The sequence below is a fragment of the Pristis pectinata genome, chromosome 8 (genome assembly GCF_009764475.1).
Source record: "Pristis pectinata isolate sPriPec2 chromosome 8, sPriPec2.1.pri, whole genome shotgun sequence".
Taxonomy (NCBI): Eukaryota; Metazoa; Chordata; class Chondrichthyes; order Rhinopristiformes; family Pristidae; genus Pristis; species Pristis pectinata.
This window is the reverse complement of record NC_067412.1, coordinates 35,971,571-35,993,624: the sequence shown is the minus strand read 5'-3', so window position 1 is coordinate 35,993,624 and position 22,054 is coordinate 35,971,571. Positions and strand designations below refer to the sequence as shown.

Below are 22,054 nucleotides of genomic sequence, written 5' to 3'. Positions count from 1 at the left end.
TTAACAAGGGGAGGAAACTAAATTTATTTTATTAAGTAACTCCTTAACATGCTTCACATTTTGAGTCTATTGATGATGGGAACGAGATTTCAAACTAATTCCCAGCACTTGTCCTCTCCAGGATAGGTTCATATAGAGAATGCAAAGGTGTCCAACTCCCTGTTTGAAGACTCAGGGCATCCAAACATAGAGCAAATTGGCAACAGTGGAGCCACCATGCCCTGCACTGTAATATACAGCAATACAGTTAAAATGCAAGGTTCAGAATGTCAATGTGTCAGCTCTATGAGACCAACACAGTGGAAGCAAACACTTTAATGCAGGAAAATCCTTTGGCTCAGAACAAATTCTTCCCTCTCTAGTTAGCAGAGTGTCCTCCCAGAGCCTGTTGGGATACTTCTCTGGCTGCTACACCATCAAAGTGAATAACCTCAGATTTCTCAGTATGCCAACTTAACAACCTCCTCCTTCCATTCAAGTGGCTGCCATATCTTGCTTGATGCCTCATTCCCGATATCGGTGTCGCATCTTCGGCGCGGAGGAGGGAGGGGGCATTGATGGCTCTGTCCTGTGGACATCTGCATGAGAGAAGAGTTCGGGTCAATTCAGCAGTAATGAGCAACCCGTTACTCTGCAAAATAAAAGACTCAACACAATTAAAACAAACCAAGGTAGCAAGGGCAGGGACACAGTGACATTTCACAGCAAGTCAACTGCTGCAGAGTTCCAGTTCTTCCCAGGTTAACTACAAACTCTGGGATACCACTAGTGTGAAAATTCAGTAAAATATCTTTGGCTGTAGGCTTGAAATGTAATTTCTAAAATGATTGCTGCGAGTAAAATAAAATTATTTTTTCAGTGCTGCCCTGCAATAGATTACAATCCAGAGAATTTACCACGGTCTCCCGGTAACAGCTCGACTACAAAACCGAAACAAGGGACTTGGTGACTGCATCAAATCCATTGCTTGAATAATCTGCAGGACCTGTAGGTTTTACTCTATTGAGTTCCAAGGATGGTGTGATATTGTCCTGTCTAATGGCTATTTTCTATAAACATCCTCCCACCTTTTATAGACCTTAAATATAATTCAGTGCCCTGACCTTGAGGTGAGAGGCAGAATCGAACCATCTGCACTCCAGCTGTTCGTGGTGGATTAGATGTGGGCTGTGACCAGGCAAATTAATGATTATGCACTTTATATAATAATCTTGTTGATTAAACAGTTGTTACCTGGGATCTCGTGAGGCCAGAACTGCCTGCAGTTTGGACAGCAAGGGTCATCCCGACCTTGGAAATACTTTGCAGCACAAGGGAGATGGATCTTGGCTCCACACATCTCGCACGTTTGACCCTGGAAGTAAATGTATGAGATAGTCGAGATTAAAAAAAACTAATCTAAAAAGCACATCAATAGTGGCTGAGTAGTGAGTTCCAGTACAGTTACACAATTCCTACACTCCAACATTTATTGGTACTGGCAGGTATGGCGGTAGAATAAATACTATTTCAACCATCCCCTTCCCCCGACACCACCTGATCCCAAGAGTAAGGACAGAGCTCCATCTCAGTACCTGCTAAATTCTAACCCCACGCTGATAAGAAGGAAGAATCAACAGCTGCAGAAACCATTCTACAGAAGCAGCAGCAGTACCTGGATAGTGATGTTATGGCAGATGTTGCATTCCTTCACTAGATCCTGGTACATGTTGCGAATGTACTGTTCTAGCTCCATAATGCAACGAGTGCTGAGAATGTACTCGCCGTCGTTCTAATGAGAACAAAACATACAACAATACAGTCACCACAGGGAGACAAAGCTAAATGTTTTCTCGCACAGTTAAATGTGCAATCAGTCAGCTGCCACCTGCCTCAGAGAGCCACTTGTCCTGCACAAATCTCTGCAGCACCTGCTCCACCTCCTTCTTCTTCAGTTTCTTGGGCTGCAGTTGATCAGCCAGATTCAGAATGTCTGTAGAAGAGACAATGCCACTCTCGGACTCCAGAACCACATCCATCTGAAAAAAATACTATAAATGTGAGCTTTTGGAGGGACCCAAAGCATCTAAAAAAAGGCATGTGGACAGGTTAAGTTGGCACACTGAGAAATCTGAGGTTATTCATTTTGGTGATGTAGCAGCCAGACAAGTATCCCAACAGGCTCTGGGAGGACACTCTGCTAGCTAGAGAAAGGTGCTGGAAACCACAAAACAAAGTACAGTGAAAGGTCACATGATTAGCTCCTGGTCAGTATCAATGTGAGAGACTCTGAGCACAGAACACGCAGGTAAGGATGTTTTGGGAATTGACACCTTGTGAAAGGGACAGTCTGATGAATTTCTAAAGTACAAACGTGCACTTTTTAATTAAAGAACTGGTGGTCGAGGTAGTTGTGGGATGGCACCAGTTGGGAATTGAGGAGTTAAAGAAACCAGTCTGGATAAGGACTGGACTTCTAGCCATATAATTGTCTATAAAGAACTAAGCAATGTAAGGGAAGTACGTGCAGAAATATACAAAAAGGTGCCTTCCGAGATAACTGGCAGCAGTCAGTTTGAGACCAACCATTGAAGGCGACCCTGAGTCAGGGACTCAAAACTCGCCAAATCTAACCCCAGCCAGGTTCATCAAGAATGGATAATATCTAAATACAGGTAGTGAGTTTTGTAAGTTGTGAGAGTAAACTAAAGAGCTGTATAACTGAAAGAATTGCGAAACTAAAGAGCTACTCATGATTAATAAAGAATTGTTATTTAGCAACGTTGCAGTCTGGTGTATTTTATCGTGTGCTGCATTTAATTGACAACACTAGTAATAGAATTTTCTTTTCTAAGTGGTGAAAAACCAGGTGGTGTGCAGATAGATCCAATTACATTTGGAACATATCAAATTAACATGCAGATACGACAAGCAAGTAGGAAGGAAAATGGTATATTGATTTTTAATCCAACATGGTTAAAGTGCAAGAATAAAAAGTCTTGCAGGGCTTAGATGAAACCATAGCTGGAATACAGTTTTGGTTTTCGTGCCCAAAGATTTACCTGCTTAAAAGCGATGCAGTATTGATGCACTAGATTGACTCTTAGGGATAAGGGGGTTGGCATGGGTGGAGAGATTGAGCAGGATGGACCAATGCTTACTAGAGTTTACAAGAATGAGGGGCGATCGCTTTGAAATATGTAAGAATTAAGAGAGGTGGACAGGGTACACACAATGCTTACTCTGGCTAGATCTAAAAATAGGGGATGGTCTCAGATTTTGGGCTAAGGAGAAATATCTTTACTTGGGAATTATGATTCTTTGAAAACGTCTGTGGATGCTCTGTCATTTTGTTTATTCAAGACTATGAAAGACTTTGGGACAGGATGGGGATCAGGCGGGGGAAGTGGTATTGAGGCAGTTGATCAGTCATGATCCTATAAAAGGTGAAGTTGGCTTTGGGCCTAAATTTCTGTTTCACATGCTCTTAGGTCTTCATCCTGAGAAACTGCTTCCAGTATCCAGCCTTTAGTCAGCTTACTATTCAAGCAGTTCAGCCTATTCTTTAATCACCTTACTAATGCACGTGGGGCAGAGGGTCAGGCACATACTCTTAGAGCAAGCATCAACACTCCTGGTCAAAACTGATTCTTCCAGCAGAACAAGGAAGCCAGTTCTTGCAATAGAACCCGGGGAGACTGAGATGTGCGCATCACCCATTGATGGCCACCTGCGCTATCCCTCAGGAGCAGGGAGCTGATCAGGTTGTATGGATTGAGCAGATACATGTACACTAACCTCAAAAGTGAGAGGGTGATGACTGAGCCCCCATGTAACTCTGAAAGTGCAACTCCACTCTATCAATCTATTTTTTAAAAAAAAACTGGCAATGAGTATCCTGAAATAAGACCTTACAAATGGGGTGGTCTGAAATGGCCTTTCACATTCCCAATAACTAGAAACTGTTTAAAAGAATGGCTGCATTTACTTTGTCCAATTTTACAGCTGAATTAGTGTGTGAAGTTTGTATAACTTGCAAGCCAGATGTCTAAAAGGGTCAGGGAAGGTGATGATAATTTGTTGTAGTTTCCGAGATTCTTTTGACCTCGACAACAATTCTCCTCTACAGATGAATCACTATTAACCTGTCACTTTTTGTTTTAAAAAGGTTTTAACTTTAGTTAACATTTGCCCAATAGAAAATTCATAGATGTGAGCAATTTAGACACCAAAATAGTGCTGAATGAGGCTGCACTGTACCCACCGTTTTCTTGAACAATTCCAGTTCAGTTTCTGTGTAATCGAAAGCCATCCTAGTGATCTCCGTCTCAGCGAGGTTAATCTGGAGACAGTGCAAAAGGAAGATAAATGGTGTGTTACAGCCACCTGCAGCCTGGGCACATTAACTGCATGTTGTTCTGTTGTGCAAACACAAAAGGGGTAGCAATCCAAGAGGATGGGAACGGCTGGCAAACATGAGCCGTCTTGCCTGCAGCGATCAGGTTAGGGCTGTGTTAGTGGACTGGAGTACAAATTGTCAGAGCTCAGGCATGTTCAGGGCATTAAACACCCTTGTACAGATTGACTGGGTTTTAACATACATTACCCATCTTCCACATACTTCACCTTTGGTCAATACACACACTGCCCTTTTCACACAGCACAGAAATCATTGACGACTGATTTCTCAACAGTTGTCATCAGCGTTGTTCTGCTAAAAGATTGACTGAAGATAAACTGGGAGTCAAGCCAAAAAATAGCATAGCCTAACCAAACAGCAACACGGTCATATGCTTATGTCCTCAATGTAACAAAATCGAGGCACACACAAGGCTTGTAGCACTGAGCAGAGGTTGGAAGTGCAGGAGGTACAGCAATGTAAGCCTCCATAGAGCACCTGTAACAGTCTCCTCTGCTTAAACTAGTCTACTAGTGTGGGGAAAAAATAGGGGCCAAAATTGGACCCTGAATTCTATCCTCAATGATGTTTGGGTCTGGAGTCAAATGTTCCCACAGAACAACAGAACAAGAAACATGCAAATCTAAGGGAGAATCAGATATCGCTGGAAGGGAACTTCACAGACGATACAAAACAGGAAAGGCGTCTCAGCACCGGTGGTTAGCTTCACGGATTCTGAGTCAACGTGAGGCTCCTTGTTGCCCAGTAGTATTTCATCCCCAGCAACAACAGGAAGAGTTGACGGTGAATGCAGTTCTAGGTATGGTTAGCTCACAGATCACCGCACCTGCAACTGGTTCCCCATTCCTAGTTCCATACACATGGTTACTTTGCCATAAGTAGAGCTCTGCACTATAGTACTGCTGCCATCCCAAGTTTCAGACAAAATTCCACAATGGCACCGTATGTCCAACTTACCAGAGCGTAATACTGCTGTCCATTATCCTCACTCATCCCTTTCCTGATCTCCATGAACAGAGGCTGCAGATGAGTGTTGATATTTTTGATAAACTCGTCCAACTGGTCATGTCTGTAATGCACTGGAGAGTGAAAAGAAAGACTCATTGTACTGGGTCACGTCAGCAAAGTGCATCCGCGCTTTCAGACAAGAAGCAAATGTACTCTCAATCTCTCTCATAAACCACCCCCAACCCACCATCACCATTATTCATTGGTAGGCAGCTAGGGAAAGTCTCTAATTTTACAAGAGAAATTTAATACATTATTAATATAATACATATGGGTAAAGGCTAAATGAGCTAGCAGACAGGAGGGAGCAACTGGGGTGTGGGACTCGTCGGTCTATAGCAATAACAGGCAGGAAGCTGGGACTTTTGTGGGGGAAAAAGCAAGTGGCAAAGGTAAGCCACGTATCAGCAGGAGAGGATGTTTGCGAGTGAGGGGAGAAAAAAATACCCGAGGGGTGGGATAGAGGTTTGTTGTAGGTGGCAAATGGTGTAGAGGGGAAGAGAGACCAATTAGATATGAACTAATGACCAGGCAGAGAGGAGGTGGTGAGAAGATGACGTGAAGCTTAGTTATAATGTGCTACTACCTCAGCTGTCAACAGGCAACCTGTTTTTTCCAGTGAAAATAATGGTCAGTCAGAGATGGGAAAATGTAGAGATGGAGAGGCAGGTTCACATGTTCCTAAGTATACCGAGGAACAATAGGCAGGGATTTAATTTGATTGTTGCAGTTTAAATATGGGGTCCAGACTCAAATGATAACACTGTCTGTTCTTTGGTGCCTCTGGATTTCATTGCATTTTCAGCTGTATTTTCTTTTTATCTCTGCAGCAGTGCTTTCTAGCTTCTAGCACCCCCCCTCCTACCCACAGGTGCACGGTGCTTTAATCAAACTGAGGTGTCCTCTTGTGAAGGTTTAGCGGGGAGAGTGAGTGGAATGGTCACCACTCAAATATCAGGACAGCAGTGGCTTAGTGAAACAGCTGACTGCATCTCACTTTTAAACCGTGACAGGAGAGATACATAGCATTAGGGGAAGTTAAATAAAGCTAAGAGTAATCCTGGTTCATTGAGTAGTTTTGTTACTAGTCACACATATGTACAAGTCATAAAACCCGAAGCCCTTTTAGTGGGATACAATCAGAATAACATGCATTAACATTCCAAAAACACTGGTGAGATTGAGCTGAATAAAGATAAAACTACTACTGTGACTGAATTAAAAATCTTGACAAATTCAAGATCCTTTCATATAGCAATGATCACCTAACTCCAAACTAGGGTTATACTAAAATTTAATGAGAAGGGTGATAAAAGTTCATTCGTCTCACACATGTTCTACACATATTATCTACACCACTGCACTTTCTCAACCACAGTTTGAACTGAGGAGAACCATTTAAAACAGCAACACATTTTGTTTTGCAGGTCCAGTTTCAATTCCATACATGAGGTGAGTTGAAATTACAACCCCAGTGCTACAGTAACAAACCCCATAGATGTGCTTTGGACCGACATGGAGGCTTTTGTACCCAGTCACGAGGATGAGAATTTTAAATTCTGGACTCGGCAGAACTGAGAGCAATGTGGATGTGAATGAAAGGAGAGCACAATGGTGAGGGTTGGGACACAGGCAGTAGAACTTTAGATGAGTTAAAAAAATCTTGAGAAACTATGAAGTCAGAGGTAGCTGGTCTTGGTGACAGCGCAGATATTGGAGAAATGTACTTCAAGGTTGAATAGAGCACCAACAATACCAGGAACACAGGATGATGTTCTTTTTGGAGGGAAACTTTCAACTTTATCCAATCTATGTCTGTGTTTGACTCGAGTCCCACACAAGCTACATTAACCGTTCTCTGAAGTGACTTAGCAGGACACTTAGTCATACCAAAGCACTACAAAGTCAACCAGCAGTGGTTCAAAAAGGCAGTCCTCCACCACTACTAAGATAACCAGGGAAGAGCAGAGAATAATGAGCTCTCCTCAAGGGTGCACTAAAACAATTGAAATGGATTCAGTTTCTGTTTCCCTGATTATGTATATGGGGGCAACACCAGGCAAGGCTCCTTCCAGTGACTTCTGATGAAAGGCGTTTGGTTGGTCATGATGCACACACAAAGTGCCTGACCTCAGCTAAGTCCCTACACAATTTCCTGTCTTTTATCACTAGACCACTTCCACAAAATGTTATTCAGAATTTTTTTTAAATGGGCTCACGATATTATCAACAAGGAGCACTCTGACTCGGCTTTCTCCCTTGCCACACCTCTCAAACAAACAAACCTTTATCAAAAATCAAATATTGGCTGCTTATCAAGCAACTGTTATGCAAATCTTGCAAGGGGAGGGAGAGAGTGGTGATATGAAGTTAAGTAATGGTGTGCCACTATCTCTGCTATCAACTGAGCTCAACAAAACCCTGGACAAGCGAGTTACATTGAAAGTGAAAATGAGACCTCCAAATTACTTTCCAGAAATGAAGGTTAAGGGTCAGGGTGTAAAAAAGGCTCCTCCAGGTCACCTTTCACAATCACATGGCACCACAAAGCCCCTCACTGCCAGTGAACTACTTTTTAAAGCTTAATTACTGGTATAATATAGGAAATATGGCAGCTGATTTGTTCATAGCAAAAATCTCAAACTTCAGTGTGACAGCAACCAGGTAATCCATGCTCCCATGGTTGAAAGGTAATATTAGCCAAGACACCAGGAAGAACTCTTCTTGAAAAGATATCATGGGATCCTTTTCACAACTTCCTAACTCCATGCACACACTATGCATCTTTCTTAAACCATGGATGCTGGTACTATCTCATCAGCTGATGCACATACACCATGCAGCCATTCAAAAATACCCCAATATTACAAACAGCATTTAACTCTGATCTTAAAGAAGCACCGAGGAAAGAGTCTAAAACTGTACACAGTGGTCCAACGGTGATTATACCTAAGGTCTATATATAATTTGAAGATATTCCACATTCTACCTTTTAAGCATTCTTGCAATAAAGGCTACCATACCAATCTGTCTTCCTAAATGCTTGCTGTATCTACATGGGAATCTTGCATACCAACACTTACAAGTCTCTCCCCTTCTACATAATATTCTGCTGTTCCATAATTCCCTACCAAAGTAGATAATTTCATTTATTTCCCCACACCGTGCTCCATCTATTACTTTCCTGCCTAATCACTCAAATTTGCAGATGCTTCCTGCTTACAGTCCAGTTTTCCACCCAATTGTTCATCATCAACAGATGTAAGTATACTGCACTCCATCCACTCACCTAATGCATGGATAAAGGTTGTACTTAGCCAAGGCCCAGGTACTGTTCATTGCACCACTCTACTGGTTACATTCCGCCATGCCAGAAATAATGTTTACTTGTACAGTTTACTCCCTACTAATCAATCCAACAAAAATACAAGAAAAGAGACAGTAGCACGTGGTCTTTGAGCTGGCTCCATCATTGATCAAAATCAAGGCTGATTTTCAAGTCTACTTTCCTATTCTAACCCTATATCATCTGATTCCCCTACATTGCATAAGTCTTGATAACTGAGCATCCACAGCCCTCTTGAGTGAAGAATTCCAAAGATTCACAAGCCTCCAAGTGAAAAGATTCCTCCTGAACTCAGTTCCAGAGCTTGAAGTTCCTAGGTGTAAATATCACCAATAATCTGTCCTGGTCCAGCCATGTTGACGCTATGGCCAAGAAAGAACAAAAACACCCATCTACTTCCTCAGAAGGCTAAGGGAATTTGGCACATCCCCAATGATTCTTACCAATTTTTATAAATCCACCACAGAAAGCATCCTATCCGGAATCATCACAGTTTGGTATGGCAACTGCTCTGCCCAAGACTGCAACAAATTGAGTTGTAATCACAGCCCAGTCCATCATGCAAACCAGCCTCCTCTCCATTGACTCTTTCACCACTTCCCGCTGCCTCGGGAAAGCAGCCAACATAGTCAAAGACCCCTCCCACCCCGGTCATTCTCCCTTTCTCCCCTCCCTCCCATCATGCAAGAGATTTAAAAGTTTGAGAGCATGAACCACCAGCCTCAAGGCCAGCTTCTATCCCACTGTTATCAGACCTTGAACAGACCTCTCATATGTAAAAAGATGAACTCTTGGTCTCCCAATCTACCTTGTCGTGGCCCTTGCACTTTATTTGTCCACCTGCACTCCACTTTCTCTGTAACTACAACAGAATATTCTTCATTCTGTTTTCTTTTCACTACCTCGATGCAGTTATGAAAGCATGATCTGTCTGGATGGCACGCAAAACAAAAGCTTTACACTGTATCTCAGTACATGTGACAATAATGAACCAATACCAATAATAAACCAATACTACCCCCATATCCTAAGATGATACCCAAATGCTAAACTCTCTAATCAAGGGAATTGTCCTCTCAGCATCCACACTATCAAGCTCCTTCAAAAACATATTTATTTCAATGACATCAACCTTCATTCTTCTAAATTTCAGAGAACATTGCCCCATTCTACTCAATCTTTTCCCAAAGGATAGCACTCTCGTCCCAGGGACCTATCCAGTAGATACTCATTGCATAGTATGTAAAGTAAATAAATCCTCGTCTAGATAAGAGGACCAAAATTTTACATGGTTCTCCAGGTGAAATCTCACCAAAGTTATATACAACTGCAGCAAGACTTCCCTGCGCTTGCACTCACTTTGCATGGTTTTTCCACTCCCTAATTAGGAAGGCAAACATGATAATTCTATCTTGCCATCATCACTGCCTTGAATGGATTTCATAAACTTGCTCTCCAAGATATTTTGCCAATTTGTTTTGCTTTGTCAATACAAAGTTTAAAGCCCTACTGCATGCTTACATAACCCCTATTAGACATCCCTTAAATTTCCTGATTTATAGTATATTCAACACTATGATTGTCGACAGTGTGTCCAATATCTACTCCTACCAGCCATCCCTGTTCTACATCTTCATTTTTTGGACAAACATTATTTGTCTCAACTGCCTTTAACTTTTATCCTTTACAACCATATCTCGTTCTCCGTTTTGCCCATCTTCCCTATCAAGTATTGTGAAATATTTAGTTCCCAACATAAGACCATAAGATATAGTAGCAGCATTACGCCATTCGACCCATCAAATCTGGTCCAACATTCAATCATGGCTGATTTTTATTTCTTTTCTCAACCTCACTCTCCCGCCTTCTCCCCATAACCCTTCAGCCCCCCCCCTTACCATTCGAGAACTAATCAACAACCTACATGTACAACTTCGACATCATCTATCATTCTTTTAAATTCCAAAGAATATAGGCCCATTCCACTCAAACTTTCCTCAATTTCCCCTCATCACAGGATCCAATCCAGTAAATTCTTTGTTGTATTGTCTATTAGTTCAAACATAGTTTTCTCTATTTATGCCATTACTTCATCTACTTTCAAATTCTTCATCCAATCAGCTCTCACCTCTTTAAATTTAAACCATTTATTATATTTTCCTTTTGTGAGTTTAGTTCTGCATTAGAATTATTAAAATCATTATACTGGAACTTCTACTACACTCAAATGGATGTGCTAAGTGTGCATTGCATCTTCAGATGTGCCCGAGACCTGTATTTGAATGAGCATTGCACATTTTCACCAACTGCAGGGAGAGAGCTGACTTATTTGGAGATTTTAGTGCAAGGGATGATCACACCTCTCGATTTGGAATTGAGACCAAGGCTTGGTTCGCTGGGAAATGGGGAGGGATGGCCAGTAGCCGTGGACCCGACCGTAATCTGTGCTCTGGTCAGGAGAGGAATGAACTGGCTCGTGCCTTGATCGAGGAGGCAGAGTGTGTAGATGGGCCACAGCAGGATGTGAAGATAGATCAGAAGGGTGCGGCGCCTGAGGGAGGGAAGTGGTGAGCTAAGGGAAGGGGTGGGTTGCTGACTGAAACCTCTGTAGATGACCTTGGGAAATTGTGTGGATGGCAGGATTGAAAGGCCAACAATTGGGCGGGATAGAGCAATGTCAGTAACCTTTGGACCAGAACAATGAATGGATTGTAAGGGACTCACCTGACATAAGCCCCAATCCAATGCTGGGAAGATCTAGTTTACTTGGGACTGACCAATCTCTTTCCATGGATGCTACAATGTTTTTCAGCATTTCATATTTTTTTCTTATCCCACACACATAAGGCTAGCCAGCTGGACAAGTCCCACCTTAACATTAACCATTCATTAGATGTGCTAGTAGCTAACGTGCTCAGAACTGAACCCATAAAGCCATTTTGACACATCCTTTCATAAATGCTCCTTTTCCTCCAGACATCCCTTCCACTGAAAACCTACTCATATCTCTCTCTTCCCCATTTCTGATGAAGGCTCACAGACCCGAAACATTTCTCTTTCCACTGATGCTGCCTGACTTGCTGAGTTTTTCCAGCACTATGTGTTTTGTTTCTGATTTTCAATGATAGTTGCTTCTGGTACAATGTAGACTGAGCTTTTTAATCCTGTGCACTCCCAGCTAGGGTGACTTAAGCTTAAAAGTTCCTGCATAGAATGTTTGGAGTGACACAAATTGACCTGTAGTCATCGCTGCACTTCACTGCAGAGAACAATGGAATGCTTTTAAATTGTAATGCAACTGAACATCCACAGCTCTCCATTTCTCTTGTACAGTCTGCTTGATAATTAGCTAGACTTACTTTTACAGCATTGACTTTTTCCTGATTTCTATATTTACCCTTCCTGAACCTTCCATCCCATTTACATTTACAGTTTTATCTGCTGCCCTAGGCATTAGATATGCCTGATCACTGCTTCCAGCCCAGCTTAGGCAAAATTCATAAATTAGAACTGCTCCAGTTCTCTCCAGTTTAGCTGAATTAAAACCACACTGAAATCAAGGGAGTGTGACTATCTCCTTGATCAAAATCTCCAAGCAACTGTCCCCACCCACTTTCTGAAGCACTGCATTATCTGGTACTTAGATTCCAGCTCTTCTATGAACTGCAGACACAATCACATTTATTGCTTGGTGTTCTGCTCAATATCTGTACAAATATATTTTAATCACCTTACAGATCCCTCCACATCATCAGGAAGAAAACATATCAAGGATTCTCTCCACTCTCCCCAATCCCCGTCGTTGTCTGTAAGGAGTTTGTACGTTCTCCCGTGTCTGCGTGGGTTTCTTCCGGGTGCTCCGGTTTCCTCCCACATTGCAAAGACATATGGGTAGGTTAATATGGGTTTAAAATGAGTGGCACAGACTCGTTGGGCCAGAAGGGCCTGTTACCACACTGTAAATAAAACTTTAAAAACTTATCTCAGTGCAAAGCAATGGCATCTACGAGACATGTCCTCCAGCTGGTGCTTCCAGGAAACCAGCCCCTCCACATACTCAAACCCAACCCTAACCCCTTGCTCTAAGAAACCACCCCAATTGCTCCCCGATCCCAGCTTACTGCTGCAGCCCCATTCACTCGGTAAACTGTCCCCTTCCCGACTCTCCAGGGAACACTCACTTCCCTGTGCTTTTAAGAAAGTCTCCAAGCATGTTCTCCACTCCCCACGCTCTCAGGAAACTGCCCCTGCTTATTGGAAACCATTTCCTCTCTGTTCTGCTGGTACTAACCTACCTTCCCACCCTCATCCCCCACCATGCTCTTGAGCAAGTACCCACTTCCCATCTCCCAGAAACTACCTCCTCCTCACATTCCATTTCTAGTACCCCCCCACCCCCCCCCCCCATTGCTGCCTGACCTTGGAAAACTTCCATTCCTCATGCTCCCATCTCTCTGAAACTTCCCCCAAGCCCCAGGATATCATCCCCTTCCTACAATCTCTAGGGCCAGGGAACTCTCCCCTTCCTGTACTTCCTACGCACCCAGACCCCACAACAGGCCTCTCCCCTTCCTCAAGCAAATGACTTGTTTATAAGATATCCATGTGTTTAACTATCACCAAAACATGAAAAGTTCCAGGATATTGATCTGAAGCTGAACACTGACAGCTGTTATGTAAATGCATTTATCATGAGCTACAGTATTCTGAACGGAACAATTAAAGAGTGGAGCAGATCAGTTTTGCAACTATAGTTCTCTCTCGAGGTACTGCATAAAATCCTGTGCCTCTCTCAGATCTGTGCATTACAAGGCAGGGATTAAGACTAAAAGTGTAGCGGTTAGCATAATGCTTTACAGCACCAGCGACCCAGGTTCAAATCCCGCCGCTATCCGTAAGGAGTTTGTACATTCTCCCCGTGTCTGGGTGGGTTTCCTCCTGGTGCTCCAGTTTCCTCCCACATTCCAAAGACGTATGGGTTAGGAAGTTGTGGGCATGCTATGTTGGCGCCGGAAGGATGGCGACACATATGGGCTGCCCCTAGAACACTCTACGCAAAAGATGCATTTCACTGTGTGTTTCGATGTACATGTGACTAATAAAGAAATCTAAATAAAGATATCTAATACTTTATAATACATAAACCTGGAGAGTGTGGAATGCATGATACAAAGAGTTGGCTGACCTTTGTGCAATTCACAGCAATGCCTGTGCAACTTCCGTGTCGCGGAGCCTTCCAGGATTCCCTGAGACATCATCGTCTGCAGGAATCGTCGATGGCTGTCATTTAGCGCAGCTGCCATGGTGACAACTCAATCTCCTGGAGGAAAATTGGGATTTTAATGAGATCCTTAACATCATGGCAACATTATATGATAGTCACACAACAAATTGTACAGTTTTGTACTGTTTAAGCCCTGGATCTGTGAATAGCACTCTTGCCTCATAGTCTGAAGATTGTGATTCAAAAGCCTCATTCCAGAATCTTGAGTGCAAAACCTTGGGTGGCGATCCAGTACAATACTGAGGAGGTGAGGCACTGTTAGGAGCTGGCTTTTGAATGAGATGCCAAGATGTCAGTCAGCTGGATATAAAAGAGCCCACAGAACAAGTGGGGAGCTCTTCCTGATTTCATGATCAACATTTAATCCTCAATGAAGAATATTAAAAGGACTGATTTACTCATTGCTTTTTAAGGGAGTTTTCTGTGTTATCTGGCTTCTGCATTTCATTTATTAAAAACTGACGGATGCAACGTTTCTGATTTTCCGTAACACCCTTTCTTTTTACTTATACTTTTGGTGCAGGGCATCAATAAGGCGGCCGGTGTTTATTGCCCATCCCTAACTGCCCTTGAAGTGGTGGTGATAAGCCACCTTCCAAATGTGCCAGTTAAGAGTCAAGCACATTGCTTCAGGTTGAGTCACGCGGAGGCCAGTGGTGGTTTTGTGGCTGTTATTACCAAAATTACTTTTTAAAATTCTCAATTATTATACCTATTTAAATTCTACACACCCAAGAGATTTGAACTGTCTCACTGGATTGTTGGCCTTTGGGTTAAATTTAACGGCTATGCCACCACTTTGACCACATTTCTGAATAGTCTCCATGTATTACAAAGTAGCAACCACAGCCCCACTACTCAAGGAGGAAGAAAGAAAACAGAAGTACAACCCACTCTGTTCAGTTAATAGTGGGGAAAATACTAGAACATATTAGGGATAAAGTAGCAGGTCACAAGAAGAAACACAAATTAATTTAAGATCACAAGACAAAGGAGCAGAAGTAGGCCATTCAGCCCATCAAGTCTGCTCCCTGAGCTAAACTAACACTATTCCTATCTAGCCCCAATTTCTGGCCTTATTCCCATATCCCTAGATACCTTGACTAATTAGATACTTATCTATCTCCTCCTTAAACGCCCCCAATGGTTGGGCCTCCACAGCTGTACATGGCAAAGAATTCCATAATTTCACTACCCTCTGGCTAAAGAAATTTCTCATTTCTGTTTTAAACCAGTACCCTCTAATTCAAAAATTGTGTCCTCTAGTCCTGGACTCACCACCAAGGAAAACAGCTTAACCACATCTACTCTGTCCAGTCCTTTCAACATTCTAAATGCTTCTGAGGTCCCCTCTCATTCTTCTGTACTCCAGTGAGTACAGTTCAAGAGCCGACAAACACTCATCATATGTAAGCCCTTTCATTCCAGGAATCATCCTCGTAAATCTCTTCTGAACCCTCTCCAACATCAGTACATCCTTCCTAAGATATGGGGCCCAAAACTGCACACAGTATTCCAAATGAGGCCTCACCAGTGCTCCATAGAGCCTCATCAACACTTCCCTACTTTTATACACTATACTTCTCGAAATGAATGCCAACATAGCATTTGCTTTCTTTACCGCCAATCCAACCTGGTGGTTAACCTTTAGGGTTAGAGAATAAAGGATTTATAGAAAAAAAATTATGCTTGGCAAATTTTGAAGTATCCTGAGGATTCAACTAACTGGGAACCAGCACCTGTAGTATAACTGGAGTTTTCAAAAAGTACTCAAAAAATTGAGGCTCATGTGATTGGGAGTAATAGTGCAATTGTAGCGACTCATCGTCCGAGCAAGCGAACCGGCTCGGCGGTCGGGTCGCGCGTCGTCGGAGCGGCGAGGCCCAAGGTGGCGCTGGGCCTTCATCTTCCCCGAGCGACGGGGAGAACCCGCGCGCGAGAAAAGTTTGATGACGTAGCAGGAACCATTCCTCTTAAAAGGCCCGCGGAAGGCGGGAAAATAAATCAGTTTTGTTCTGCAACTCATCAACCAGTGTCTTACTTTCGCATCGCAGTAGCAGCCGCTACACAATGTTCCCAAACTTGATGTTTTAAAGTTAGCTGGCAAAGTTAGGCTACCTCAGCTTTAGCAGCAATTTAAAAGTATACTACCAACGTTTGGCATGCTTTGTGTAAATTTTAGTCATCCTTACACCTTACTGGCATTTTAAAGGAGCACCTGAATTTAACATTTAAGTGCACTCAATTTATCATAGTTACATGAGAGTTAGGGCCATGCTTGATTTTAATTTTAATAAAGGCAGTATGGAAAGGCAATGGATTGCAGACTTTGCAGTTAATGGGGTAGTTCCTCAATGTGGCCACTTCTCTAACATAAGAAAGGCAGCAGAGTATGTGCACAAAGCAAGTTCCACAAACAGTACTGAAACCAATGAGGTGTTCTGCACTGATGTCAACTGGTCAGGTCATCAGCCAAGAGAGCTGTCGAGAGAGCACAATATAACCCATGACAACCCACCTCCACCAGTTGGCTACTCTGACCCCAGACTCCATCAAGCTGCCCCAACTTCCACTCTCTACCTCCCACAAGCAAAGCCTTGCTCCCTTTCTTTTGCTGTTGCCTCTCTTCTCACTCCCTTCCATACACACCCCCAGCCACCTACCCAGCCTCTCCTCCACCTCTCTAGTCTCCCACAGCTTTTCTCACCCTCCTGCTTCCGACTCTCTGGCCGCTCCCCCTCCCATCTCATACCTCAACAGCCCTTGCTGTTTCTTCCCTACCCATATTTCACCCTCTCTCCACATTCCCAGTCTCTCTCACTCCTTTTCACCCCATCGCTGAACTCAGTCTCTCTCCCCACCACTCCACGCTGCCTCGCACTCTCTGCAACCTCAAAGCCCCTATCTACTGTCTGGCCTGTCTTATTCAGTCACAGCCCACCTGCACTGCTGTAACCCCCCCCCCCCCCCCCCCCGACATCCCAAAACCTCCAGGCCTCTCCCAGTCTCACTTTCCCCCAATCAACTTCCCTTCCTGCCAATCCCACTGGCTGTACTCCCCAAACTGAAATTTCCAACCTGACCTCTCTCTCTCTCTCTCTCTCACGCATACACACTGCTCTCTACCCACCCCTTCCTACCTACTGTCCTCACACATCCCAGATTCTAGCCTGTTTCTATCCTTTCATTCTCCACCCTTAGTAGACAGCCTTTCACTCTACTACCCTTACAACTACCCATATGACCACACTCTACTGTCTCCCTCCCTCCCCTATCCCCCGACCCCCTCCCGTTCCCTCAACGCCCTTCAAATACCCCTTCCTGTGCCCTCAACTCCTTACCCATACACTACCCCCCGACTGACCCCTCCATCCCCCTCCCCACTGTCCAACCCCTTCCCCATCCCCCCTTCCACTAAACCTCCCGTTACCCTCCCTGTCCCCACACCCTATCCCATACCCCACCGTCCCCCCTCCTCCTCCCTGTCCACCTCCCTCCCCCTGCTCCGTCCCCTCTACCCCATCCTTATCACCCACCCCATCCCCCACCCCCGACCCCCCTCCCTCCCCTACCAATCCCCCGCACCCCCCCATCCCTCCCCCTCCCTCCTATCCCTCCACCATCCACTCTCTCCCTCTGTCCTTCCCCCATCCCCCACCCCTGCCCCTCCTCCTGTCCACTCCCTCCCCGTCACCCCGTTCCTCCCCCCTTGCCTGTCCCCCATTCCACCCCCCCAGCTCCTCCCTTGCCCATCCACTCCCTCACCCCCCTGTACCCCTCCCTCCTCCCATCCCCCTCCCTCCCTCCCCGTACCGCCATCCCTCCCCATCCTTCCCCCATCCCCCCTGCTTCACCCCTCGCTGTCCCCCTTCAGTACCAGCCATCCCCCCTTTCACCCCACTGCCCCCCATTTTCACCCCGCCATCCCCCTCCCCCCACATCCCCATCCATCCGTCCATCATTCCCATCCCCCGCTTCCCTCCCCCCGCCTCCCTCTTCCCCTTTGGGAAGCCAACCAAAGTATGATAACATATTATAAATGATAGGATATTCAGTACAGAGGAGGAGAAGCATCTGATTTTCCACAGATTTCAAAAGGTAGCAAGGCAGGGAGACGTGGTTAAGAAGGAATATGGGATGCTTCCCCCCGCCCCTCTTCCCCTCCCCCCATCTTCCCCTCCCCCCCTCCAAAACTCCCCCTCTTCCCCTCCCCCTCCCAAACTCCCCCCTCTTCCCCTCCCCCTCCCAAACTCCCCCCTCGTCCCCTCCCTCCCCCTTCCCCCCTCCTCCCTCTTCCCTCCTCTTCCCCTCCCTCTTTCCCTCCCCCTCCCCCCTCCTCCCTCCCCCCTCCCCCCTCCTCCCTCTTCCCTCCCCCCCTCCTCCCTCTTCCCTCCCCCCCTCCTCCCTCTTCCCTCCTCTTCCCCTCCCCCTCCCTCCCCCCTCCTCCCCTCCCCCCCTTCCCCCCCCTCCCCTCCCCCTCCTCCCCCTTCCCCCCCCTCCCCTCCCCCTCTCCCCCCTCCCTCCCCTCCCTCCTCCCTCCCCCCCCTCACCCCTCCCCCCCTCCCTCCCCTCACCCCTCCCCCCCTCCCCTCCCTCACCCCTCCCTCCCCTCCCTCACCCCTCCCCTCCCCCCCTCACCCCTCCCCCCCTCACCCCTCCCTCCCCTCCCTCACCCCTCCCCTCCCCCCCTCCCTCACCCCTCCCCCCTCACCCCCCCCTCCCTCCCTCACCCCTCCCCCCCTCCCTCCCTCACCCCTCCCCCCCTCCCTCCCTCCCCTCCCTCACCCCTCCCCCCCTCCCTCCCTCCCCTCCCTCACCCCTCCCCCCCTCCCTCCCTCCCCTCACCCCTCCCCCCTCACCGCTCCCCCCCCTCCCCTCCCCCCTCCCCCCCCTCCCCCTCCCCCCCCTCCCCCTCCCCCCCCCTCCCTCACCCCTCCCCCCCTCACCGCTCCCCCCTCCCTCCCCTCCCCCCCCCTCCCCCCCTCCCCCCCCTCACCCCTCCCCTCCCCCCCTCCCCCCTCCCCTCCTCCCCTCCCCCCTCCCTCCCCTCCCCCCTTCTCCCTCCCCTCCCCCCTCCCTTCCCCCCTCTCCCCCTTCTCCCTCCCTCCCCTCCCTCCCCCCCCTCTCCCTCCCTCCCCCCCCTCTCTCCCCCCCTTCTCCCTCCCCCCCCTCTCTCCCCCCCTTCTCCCTCCCTCCCCTCCCTCCCTCCCCCCCTCTCTCCCCCCCTTCTCCCTCCCTCCCCTCCCTCCCTCCCCCCCTCTCCCCCCCTTCTCCCTCCCTCCCCCCCTCCCCCCTCTCTCCCTCCCTCCCCCCCTCCCCCCTCTCTCCCTCCCTCCCCCCCTCCCCCCTCTCTCCCCCCCCTCCCCCCCTCCCCCCTCTCTCCCCCCTCTCTCCCCCCCTTCTCCCTCCCTCCCCTCCCTCCCCTCCCTCCCCCCCTCTCCCCCCTTCTCCCTCCCTCCCTCCCCCCCTCTCCCCCCTTCTCCCTCCCTCCCTCCCCCCCTCCCCCCCCTCTCTCCCCCCCCTCCCCCCCCTCTCTCCCCCCCTCCCCCCCCTCTCTCCCCCCCTCCCCCCCTCCCCCCCCTCCCCCCTCCCCCCCCTCTCTCCCCCCCTCCCCCCCCTCTCCCCCCCTTCTCCCTCCCTCCCCCCCCCTCTCCCCCCCTTCTCCCTCCCCTCTCCCCCCCTTCTCCCTCCCTCCCCCCCCCTCCCCCCCTTCTCCCTCCCTCCCCTCCCTCCCCCCCTCTCTCCCCCCTTCTCCCTCCCCCCTCTCCCCCCTTCTCCCTCCCTCCCCTCTCTCCCCTCCCTCCCCCCTCTCTCCCCCCTTCTCCCTCCCTCCCCTCTCTCCCCTCCCTCCCCCCTCTCTCCCTTCCCTCCCTCCCCCCCTCTCTCCCTTCCCTCCCTCCCCCTCTCTCCCTTCCCTCCCTCCCCCCCTCCCTCCCCCCCCTCCCTCCCTCCCCCCCTCCCCCCCCTCCCTCCCTCCCCCCCTCCCTCCCCCCCCTCCCTCCCTCCCCCCTCCCCCCCCTCCCTCCCCCCCCTCCCTCCCCCCTCCCCCCCCTCCCCCCTCCCCCCCCTCCGCCCTCCCCCCCCCTCCCCCCCCCTCCCCCCTCCCCCCCCCTCCCCCCTCCCCCCCCCTCCCTCCCCCCTCCCCCCCTCCCCCCTCCCCCCTCCCCCCTTCCCTCCCTCCCCCCTTCCCTCCCTCCCCCCTCTCTCCCTTCCCTCCCTCCCCCCCTCCCCCCCCTCCCCCCCTCTCTCCCTTCCCTCCCTCCCCCCTCTCTCCCTTCCCTCCCTCCCCCCTCTCTCCCTTCCCTCCCTCCCCCTCTCTCCCTTCCCTCCCTCCCCCTCTCTCCCTTCCCTCACTCTCTCTGCCCCTCTCTCCCTTCCCTCCCTCCCCCCTCTCTCCCTTCCCTCCCTCCCCCCTCTCTCCCTTCCCTCCCTCCCCCCTCTCTTCCTTCCCTCCCTCCCCCTCTCTTCCTTCCCTCCCTCCCCCCTCTCTTCCCTCCCTCCCCCCTCTCTTCCCTCTCTTCCCTCCCTTCCCCCCTCTCTTCCCTCCCTTCCCCCCTCTCTTCCCTCCCTTCCCCCCTCTCTTCCCTCCCTTCCCCCCTCTCTTCCCTCCCTTCCCCCCTCTCTTCCCTCCCTTCCCCCCTCTCTTCCCTCCCTTCCCCCCTCTCTTCCCTCCCTCTCTCTCTCTCCCTAGCACCCTCCGTCCTCTCCCACTATCCTTCTCACCCAGCTACTCTCTCCCTTCGTCCTACTTGCACTTTTCATCCTCCCCTCCCTCTGACGACCCCTCCGTGCGGCCCCTCACCCTCAGCTCTCAGCCTCCGGTCTCCACAGCGCCAGCTTCCCAGCACACCCCGCGCGGCTCCCCGTCGCGGTGCATTGTGGCCGGCAGAGGGCCGGGCCGGGCCGATCTGGGCCGGCGGAGCCCGGGACCCTCGGCTCCCCCACCTTCAGCTGCTCCGCGGGCAAACCCAGCTCTAATTCACGGAGGAGCTCGTGTTTCCCTCCCGCACGACGAGGAGCGGCGATCCCGAGGTACAGAGCCCCGGAGAACGGCGGGAGGGAAGGGAGAGCCACCCCCACACGGGGCTGCTGGCAGACCTCATGCACTGGCGGCCAGCACTGGGGCTGTTCGTTCTGCTGAGTGTTTGGGGAAGCTCAGTGTCTAATTGAGGGTTTCAGTTAAAAGCAAGAGCTTGCTCATCCAGAGGAGACACAAGAGACTGCGGATGCTGGAGTCTGGAGCAACAAACAATCTGCTGGAGGAGCTCAGTGGGTCGAGCAGCATCTGTGGGGGTTGGAGGGAGGAATTGTCGACATTTCAGGTCAAAAACCCTGTCCTGATGCAGGGTTTTGACCCAAAACGTCAACAGTTCCTTTCCCCTCACAGGTGCTGCTTGACCCGCTGCGTTCCTCCAGCTGATTGTTTGTTGCTTGCACTCCAGTTCCATAGCTTCTGAGGTGGCTGATGAGGCCGGTGTTGGACCCTGTAGATTTGGCCACCATTGTGGCAGAGTAAGAGTACAGAATAGCCCCTTCAGCAGCCCACCGAGGCCACGCCAACCATCAACCATCCATTAACACCAATCCTACTTCAATCACTTATTCTCCCCACATTCTCATCTCCCCCACTCACCTTTACACTGGGGGCAATTTTCAGTGGCAGACTAACAGACCATCTTTGGGATATCAGAGGGAGAACGTGCAAGCTCCACACAGACAGAACCCACATTCAGGATTTTACCAGGTCTCTGGCACAGTGAGGCAGCGGTTCTACTAGCTGTGCCACTGTGCTGCCTATGTGCTTGGTAAGAAGGATGGGTAGGTCATTTGGAGTACATTTCTTCCACCACTTGGGCTTCATCATTTACACTGGGCTTAAAGAGGACTGCTACTCAGGTTCTGGCTGCAATTCAGCCCCAGTCTCCTGATCTTTGAGCACCCAGTGCAGAAGAGGGCAAGTAGGTCAGGGTTCTCCTCGTCATTTCTGCTCCTGGGTCTGGTCAAGTTGGCCATTCAC

At 48.6% G+C, this 22,054-nt stretch overlaps 1 protein-coding gene across 2 annotated transcripts; it reads right to left on the bottom strand.

The window, feature by feature from the left end:
- Positions 1 to 13: 13 nt before the first annotated feature.
- Positions 14 to 21,014, bottom strand: nsmce1 (NSE1 homolog, SMC5-SMC6 complex component). 2 transcript variants are annotated; one of them, XM_052020797.1, is made up of 8 exons: positions 20,840 to 21,014; positions 13,939 to 14,073; positions 5,357 to 5,478; positions 4,244 to 4,321; positions 1,872 to 2,018; positions 1,655 to 1,771; positions 1,234 to 1,354; positions 14 to 578 (listed from the first exon to the last, which is right to left on the bottom strand). In XM_052020797.1, exons 2-8 carry the CDS (start codon positions 14,054 to 14,056, stop codon positions 505 to 507), a joined length of 777 nt encoding a protein of 258 aa, XP_051876757.1. In that variant the 5' UTR covers positions 14,057 to 14,073; positions 20,840 to 21,014; the 3' UTR covers positions 14 to 504. The 2 variants fall into 2 exon arrangements, with proteins under 2 accessions (XP_051876757.1, XP_051876758.1); XM_052020798.1 differs by lacking the exon at positions 20,840 to 21,014 and adding an exon at positions 14,196 to 16,659.
- Positions 21,015 to 22,054: the final 1,040 nt, after the last annotated feature.